The sequence below is a fragment of the Aethalodelphis obliquidens genome, unplaced genomic scaffold (genome assembly GCF_003676395.1).
Source record: "Aethalodelphis obliquidens isolate GAN/ISIS:26980383/991018 unplaced genomic scaffold, ASM367639v1 scaffold2, whole genome shotgun sequence".
NCBI classification, from domain to species: Eukaryota; Metazoa; Chordata; class Mammalia; order Artiodactyla; family Delphinidae; genus Aethalodelphis; species Aethalodelphis obliquidens.
Window position 1 is genome coordinate 53,847,428 of NW_020837946.1, and position 8,722 is coordinate 53,856,149.

The 8,722-nt window shown below is 38.6% G+C and overlaps 1 protein-coding gene across 1 annotated transcript in view; it reads left to right on the forward strand.

Annotated features, from left to right (window-relative positions):
- The window catches only part of CCDC141 (coiled-coil domain containing 141), a 212,240-nt gene that overhangs the window by 96,528 nt on the left and 106,990 nt on the right, over positions 1-8,722 (forward strand). Inside the window, exon 7 of the mRNA XM_027126979.1 lies at positions 7,348-7,542. Within this exon, the coding sequence (XP_026982780.1) occupies positions 7,348-7,542 (195 nt within the window). The remainder of the gene's footprint in view (positions 1-7,347; positions 7,543-8,722) is intronic.

Sequence of the window (8,722 nt, forward strand, 5' to 3'; positions counted from 1 at the left end):
TGTGTGTGTGTGTGTGTGTAGAAGTGGGTGGTGGGTACTGACTTCAGGAGCTTATGCACAGCCTTTCCAGAGAGACAGGCTCAAGAGGATGTCAGCAACTGAATTCTTCTTCTTCCCACTCAAAATCTCTTCTGCCTAGTTCTTCATATCTCAGTTAAGGGCAACTCAATCCATCCAGTTACTCAGGTGAAAAGAGTCTTGATTCTTCTTCCTCTTACTCATAGGAAATCACCTGGGCTGTGTCATCTGAGTAGATCCAGAATATCCTATCATTTCTCATGACCTCCACTGCTGTCCTGGGGAATGACCTACCTCCATCTTTCCTGGCTAATTGCAGTAGCCTCCTCAGGAATCACTGTGCATGCATCCCTGCACCCCTCCACCAGCAAAGTATTCTCAAACGACAGCCCTGTACTTTTATTTTTGTTTTGTTTTTTTAAGTTATGTCAGACCCTATGCCCCAGACCTTCCAACAGCTTCACACTTCTCTCAGAATAAAAGACTTCAGTGTTTACAAGGCCCTGCCTCTGGATCCTCCCAGTCTGCCCCCACCGTGGCCCTCTTACTGCTTCTCCCCCTGCTTCCTCCGTGGCATACTCAGCTCTACCGCACTGTGTCCTTGCTGTTCCTCCACCCCAGCAGGAAAACTCCCACCTGGGAGCCTTTACTCTAGCTGTGCCCTCAACCTGGAAAGTTCTTTCTCCAGAGATCCTCTTGGCTCGTCCCCTCACTTCCTGCCCATCTTTGCTCAAATCTCACTACTCAAAAAGCCTACCCAGACCACCATATTTAATACTGCACACAACTCCCGCCCTGCGTGGCACCTGAGAGTCCCCTAACCTGCTCTACTTGTCTCTATTCTACAGTGTGGTCATCTTCAAACTCACCAGACAATGTACTGATTTACCATGTTTATTGCTTATAAACAAAATAAAATACATGGTGCACCACCACCATCACTAACACTGGAGCTAAATTCACTGGCCTAGATGGTGTATTTAGAAGAATGCTTGGCATAGACTAGACCTGCCAAATACATAGTTGAACAAATGACTGCCTCATAATGTTTATTGCCCTTATAAATGGGATCTTTATTAGAAAAGATAATTGGCTATTGTTGCTATCTAGGAATGTTATTGGTTTTCTTACATTGATCTTGTACATAACAACTAAAAGTCATTGTTCTAATCTATATCTGATGTTCCTTATGGGTAAGATATACAGATACCCCCTTCCCAACTTAATCTGCTTGACTTAGGGAAATCTTCATAAGAAGTGAACATCAAAACCTAGTAATTCTCCCCATGGTTGAATTACATGTTGAGATCCTGAAGATATCTCCAACAGATTCTCTAGAAAATTAAAAAGTAAATCTTTTGATGACATTAATATAAACTGCAATCACCTAGTCAGCCAGTGGCACACTGATTGTAGGCAAATTGTGTTAGATGAAAATAATTTGGCCAGCTAGACTTTATTAATTTTGATTTAAAAATTGGAAACATCAATAGCCCCCAATCTGGCTCTACTCCTTACTTAATCAACTTGAAGAAAATGTGATTAAGAGGAACAAAAATCTAAGAAAAACAAGGGCAAGACACTAAAGAACAAATAGTGATTCTCAGAAAACACAAATCTTGGGACAATTTCTTCCCGACTTCCTGTGTAATTAAATTTTTAGCCAAAAACTATGTTGAACCAAGGAGGAAGAAATAAATGTATTTCTGCTCCAAACGTTATTTTGAAGACTTGCTTATGAGTGTAATTTGTTATGATTTTATTTGATTTAAAAAATTTATTCTGCCACACATCCTTTTGCTTCAGTATTAGCAACAAGCACCCTGCTCGGTGTGCCTGAACCACAGGCTCCACTTGGTGGCCAAGCACTGAACAGAATAAAGGAAACAAGAAGCTTCCAAGCCATGTTTTTTCCTGCATCTTTTGGAATATTTGAATGGACTGAGAAGAAAGAAAGCAGCAACTATTATTCAAAGATTGCTTTGGTGACATCTGTCATTTCTGCTGTAAACTGTCGGTCCCAAATCCAGTAGGGTAATTATGGAAAATATAGCTAAAAACCCAAATTTTAGTAGGGCCTGAAATCCAGGAATTTGAAGCACAGCCAATTCACCGTTGAATTTACATCTGATTCACTAGAGAAGCCAAAGCATATGTGAAATGGTGGTGACTCTGCACTGCAGAGAAGTAAGGCTCAGGAAAGCAAAATGCCCTGCGGGAGGCCACTTACTAAGTTTGGAGTAAAAAGTGTATTTCCATTTCTCTGCTCTTGCCCACAGTCTCTCCTTGATTCAGTAGCTATGATTTCTTCCTTATGGCCGGGAAGCGAAACACCCCAATTCTTTCATCTCTAGGTGATACACAAAATCACAGTTCTTCCCTGTTTGCAGTCTGTCTGTGTCTCTGCTGAAATGCACCACAGTGAGGGCAGAGTTCAGATGGCCTGTGGACACTGAACTCGGTACTCATCCAAGAGTGAGATGACCCTTGCTTTTATGTATGTCGGCGAGAAATGCCTGGGAAAGGAGCACAAGAAGTAACTGTGGCCCAGCTGGCCATCCAGCTCGGCATGATCAGAGACTTTCAGCTTTTCAAGGGCTCACTGCCACTCTCCAAAAGCGTAAACATTTCTTCTCAAAAATTTTCTGCTCGAAGCAGACTTTCAAATATTCTCTGATTAAAAGCGCCAGGTTTATTTTGTTTGTCCCATCTGTTAATGCAGTCATGTAAAATTCTATGATGTGCTGTCAGTGAGTTAATTCTCCTCGGTGCTGAACCAAATGGGACTGTAGACTTAAAGACTGAACGAGAAATGAGCTATATCTAATGAGATGTCCTCCAAAGCCGCCATGTCCTACACGTGAGCCAGACACATGCTTCTGCCACATGTGATTTGGGCCAGTCATCTCCACAACTGATAGTTTCGTAGCAGTTTATAAATATGTTCCCTATTGTTTCTTGTCCATCTTCTCCCACTTAAAATTTATATTCTGAAGTCAAATTTATAAGGAAAATAATTTACCACGTGGTACTGGGTCATTTAAACACACCCCATCCACCTCATCAGGGAAGTGAATAAAGGCTTACTAAACATATTGGGAGTATTCTGTTTCTTTTCCATTGGAGTAGCTAATATTTTTTTATTTTTTAAATTGAATGGCTGGATAATTTTTATACCAATCCATAATTTTATTTGAAAAGCTAACCTGGGACTGTTAAAAAAAAAAGTGGGGGGGAGAAGAAACCGTTTTCGCCTTCTTGTCTATCAGTGCTAATCCTCTTAAAAGTACCCTTAAAATCAAGGGATGCAAGAGAAGCTCCATTTCCTCGGCAAATGGAATACTGAAAGGTACAATTTAAAAGGGTTACTACTGTGAGTGAAGAAGGAAAGTAATGAAGTGACCTGTGGACACACCCTGAGCCCAGGAACACACAGTGCCACACGTCTTTATTGGCTCAGAGATACACAGGTCCATCTGTCAAACTGAAAAGCCAAGGAAATGGCAGTCTGGCTTTCTGCTGGTGGGGACAAGTACTGGAAATATTTTATTGCAAAGTGACTGAAACCCAGTCAGAGGTTGAATACTTAGCAGGCAGGCAGCAATGGCTTAGAGAAAAAGGACCAAGATTTTCTCTCTTGGGCTCCTCCAGCCTGGACAACACGGACAACTAAGTGTTTTAAACAGCATGCTGGATTCAGATGACTCTGGAAAGTTTTGTCTCAAAAATAAAATAGGCGAAGCATCCCCAAAGAAAAATGGCTGGGGAAATATGTCATCAGAACGGTATGGAAGCGCATCAGAAACTGCCTATAGATTGCCCAAAGAAAACAGAACCAATTTTCTGAGAAGATTGCATAGAAATATTGAGTAGACCTAGCTTCATCTACTGCCCACAGAGTTCATTTGAAAATGTAATTAAAAAGACTGGAGATGGAGAATAAGAAAAGATAGGAGGCACAAAATGGTCCTTTACAGTTTCCTTGGAAGGTCACAGCCCACTTTATATAACACATTATGAAGCACAAGGTTACAGTGGGTTTTCAAAGACTTGGCTCTACTCCAGAAGTCTCTCTTTAATGTTGTTTGCGATATTTATACTAAAGGCAGATTTATGAACTCTGTTAGAGAACAAGTATTTCTCTTCTTATTCATAGAGAAGAACTTTATTATTTTGGTCCAGTTGCAAAATATAGCTTGAGTTTGGCTGTAAATTCTCAGTTATATATGTAAGGCATTGTGTTTATTTAGAAATAATAAGGCTTCTAATTTCAAATCAGAAAATCCCAGGGTCATATAAGGACTTTTATCAGTTTCAGGTCTTATCCAGACCTTATGGAAGTTTCACGTCTGTAATTCTAAGTTAATGTGTTTAATCTTTCTGTGGTGTAAAAAGCACTGTTTATCACCTCTCTGCAGAGCTGAGGCCAGGATACTGGTTGAGAAAGCAGGTTCTAGAGTCAAACTACCTGAATTTGAGTTCTGGCTCTTTCACCTACTAGTGTTGAGACCTTGGGCAAGTTCTTAACCCTTCTGAGCCTCAGTTACCCCATCTGTAAAATGAGGATAATAATAGTTCCTACCTTGTAGGGGTGTGGTGAAGATTAAGTGAGATACTATATGTAAAGCATTTAGCACAGTGCTAGCATACGGGAAGAAGAATCAACCCTTACGCTCTTGCAGACAGTTAAGATACCAACACCGTAGAGTTTAGTTTTGTCCAGACTGAGCACGTAATGGCTGTAACCTATCTCTCCATATCCTAACCTCCTCTCCACTTTCCTTCCCCCAGCTCTCTGGGCCTCCCCTAGTTTCTCCATATTTAAGTGTTCTTCCTCTAACGAGCACAGAAGATTCTGGTCAATGCCAATTTTTTGAAAGAATTACCTGCTTTACTCTATGTCTTCACATATTGAGCATTTCTTACTTGAGTTCATTGAGGATTAATGCCCCACAGATCTTAACAGACAGAAAATAGAGAATGGATCCAAAAGACAGGAAACGGACTAACTGGGTAGCTGGAGGGATTGGGACAAAACAAAAAAAGAAACAAAGACTTGTGAAAGCAAATGAACCTGTAGCTGGTTCAGCTCCTTTTAGCCACAACTGTAGTGTTTCTCAGCATTGTTCCAGCTGGAGCATTGGTCCCCTGAGATGATTAGCAAACAAATGGTTTCTTGGTCAAAGGAGTTTGTCCAAAACGTTTCACACCATGTTTTCCTCTAGGAGTCTCAGTGCATGTTAACATAGTAAAAATTCTAAGGAGTACTGCAGTAAAGAAACCTGCTTTATTTTGCTTATCTCATATTATTGATCAATACATAACACTGACCAGTACATTTGGAGAAGGCTTCCACTATTGTTATTTTAGAACTGGGAAACAGGAATTCCCATAAATAATGAACAAATTTTGGGGCACTAATGAACCGTGATAAAACTGACGGGAAGACAAGTGGGACTAATATTTAGTGAGTGCCTATTATGTATACCAGAAATTATGCTAACTGCTTTAGAAATATTTGCTTTTTCCCGATAAGGTTAAAGTAGTGGTTTTTAAGTGGGAGGGATATTTACAGTGCTTTACGAAATAATGTCATGGCACATATTAGCAGTCCTTAAATGGGGACAAATAGCTCTTTAAGAAATGAAGGATCTTGAGAACTCACGTAGCCCATCTTCATGCCTAAGAGTATTGCTTTTGCACTCACTGAGAAATTTGGAGATTCTGGAGTCTCTCTACCCTCAGTTCCCTGGAATGTAGCATTGTATACAAACCTGTGAATAGTCCTAGTTCTGCCACGTATTGGATATGTAACCTTGGATAACATACTCCTCTGAGCCTGTGTAAATACTAGGAAAATAATAACATCTAACCTAAGTTTGTGAGGGTTTTACTTACAAAACATAAGCTCGTAATTGGTGCTCAAGAAAATGCCAATGCCTTAATCTACCATACTTATTCTTGCATCCATTGATGAAAATATTTTTCTCTTACACAATTACTAGAACAGATTCTATGAAGTCCATAAAATAATATGTACAATTTCTATTTTCAGCATCTACCGACTGTGATTTGAAATGCTACCATTTTGTGTGTATGTACGTGTATTTGTGTGTTTGTAGAAACAGCATGTATTTAATACACTTCATAATGCAGTGTATATAAAATTATATAAAATAGCAGTTTATGTATTGTTAAAGAAAAGAACTATATTTTATTCTTTCTTTATATTCCCCAAGACATCTATCCCAGCATGGTCCCAGGTACACAGTATTTAGTTGTCTTGTGAAATAAATGAATGGAAATGATAGCGGTAAATTGCACTAAAATTGTATTATTTTATACAATATAATGTAACAAATGTAACTTAATAATAGGACACTTTGCACTGGGGAGCAAGCCAGGATGGAGTCAGACTGTGATTTTTTAAATTTGGTGATAAATTTCTGATGCTTTAACAAACAGCATATGCTCACTGCTCAGTCTCAGCTAAGATGGGTACCAGAAAATTTGCTAACAAGACTCCTATGTTAGAGATAAGCATTATTTTATGAAACTAGATCTGTCTTCAGTTCTTTTGCAAGAAATTTGAATTTCCCTTCAAATAAATTTAATGTTAATATGTTTGATTTACTTCAACTCTTATTATTTTCTTTCTTCTCTATTTACTGTTTTTCACCCTCATGCAATAGAAAGTAAAAACCTACCTCTTTTCCTTTGTTGAAATGTTTATAAATCGTTAATAGTGAAACATTGAGAGGTGAAACTGGGGTCAGGATGGAGAGAATACTGCACAATAACAGCTATTAACTTTGTGCAGAGTAACAGGTCTTAATTCCAGTTCTAAGTGTAGGCAGATGCACAAACAACCATATACTATGAGATTTCCCTTCCTTTCTTGTGCATATTTGCCCACATTGCCAGTGAGAATAAATTGTGGGAGAGCAATGTTTTTATACTTAAATGAATAAAAATAGGTAAAAATGAGTTAGAGATTGAAAAACACTGATGACCATATTTTGGGTATATTTTCAGGTATTGTTAAGGGAAATGGCAAGTGACCTGAATTCAGGGCAACCAGACACATCCCAGTTGACCTGCCCCTTTCTACTATCATCCCCTCTCCCTTTTTAAACTCTTTTCTGTGTCCCTTTCTTTTTTTTACCTACGTCTCGTTACTCAAACCTGGAATGTAGCATTGACTCCTTTATGATTTGAAAATAATGACAGGTTGCTGATACATTCAACACATGTAAATGTCCTCTGAGTCTTACCAGAGATTCCAGAGGGGAGGATGTGTAAAATAAACTGAAGAGTGATCTCTTGTAGGAATGGAATTCCGCAGTGGAGAAGCTGAAGCGTGAGGCACTGGGGATTCTGCTGTCCAAGGAGTATGTGGAGAAAGAACACCTACAGCTGTCTAACCAGAAACTGAATTGGCTTCAAGAGGAATTTGGTCGGCTCATGGTGGAAAGGAAAACCTGGTTAAAAAAGGCAAATGATTTTTTTAACAGCGCGAACAAGGTCAGTGTGAGGTGAAGCTGGTAATTTTAGGTCATCAGGGCAAACCAGTAAGAGACCCATGACTTCAACAGGCTGGAACACGTCACAGAAATCTCGACTCCACTTAGAGTTTCAAAATTGATAGCAGCAAAAAGGAGCTTTTAAAATATATTCCTACTCTGGCCATTATTTTGTACTCAAAACTAAGAGATTCTGTGCTTTGACATGTAAAAGGTCACTGAAAAAAAAAAAAAAAACGGGAGACTTTTATCTTAGAGCTCTCATTGTTCTGTTTGAGGTGGACATTTGTGCCAACATGGTAGTGTTTCTCCTGGAGGAATGGAATTATCATAAAATATATCAAGGTTAACCAAAAAAAACCTTGAAACTTTTACCAAAAAAATCTTTCTCTTTTTAAAAATCCTCTTTCATTTATTAGGTGAAGATACATAAGTATTGCAGGCTTTTGGCACATGAACCATAAGGCTCTGGTTGACTGCCCTGCCTTGGTTTGCCTTTTTTTTTAAATTGGAGTATAGTTGATTTACAATGTTGTGTTAGTTTCAGGTGTACAGCAGAGTGATTCAGTTATACATACATATATATCTTTTTTTTCAGATTATTTTCCCTTATAGGTTATTAAAAAATACTGAATATAATTACCTGTGCTATACAGTAGGTCCTTGTTGGTTATCTGTTTTATATATAGTAGTGGGTATATGTTAATCCCAAACTCCTAATTTATCTCTCCCCACACACTTTAAATCAGCCAAAGGGAGATCTTGATTTGGACTGTTTCCAGGCCTTCTTAAGTGGGAGAAGTGCTCTATTTTCATTTAAGATTGATTGTAGCAGGTGGCTCTTACTGCGTGGTACTGTTCATGTGTTCACATCACTTGGGTATCTGAGGATGGCGATAATGTTTGAAAAAATTTCTGCCTTTCCCAATCAAACATACACCTTCAAACTGCCTTATTGGAATTAATACCTTAAATTTCACTGATGTAAAACTGGGTAATGTGACAGAAAATGAATGGGAACCCACAGAGGGTAGGTATATTGTGATTTAAAGTAATAACATCAGCAATCTGAATACAGTGTCCTGGTAGGTATCAAAATTGTTACTTAATTTTGAATTTTTTACTAATGGGAAACTTGGAAAACATGAACAGTAAAGTTCCAAAATAGAGGTGGTAGAATT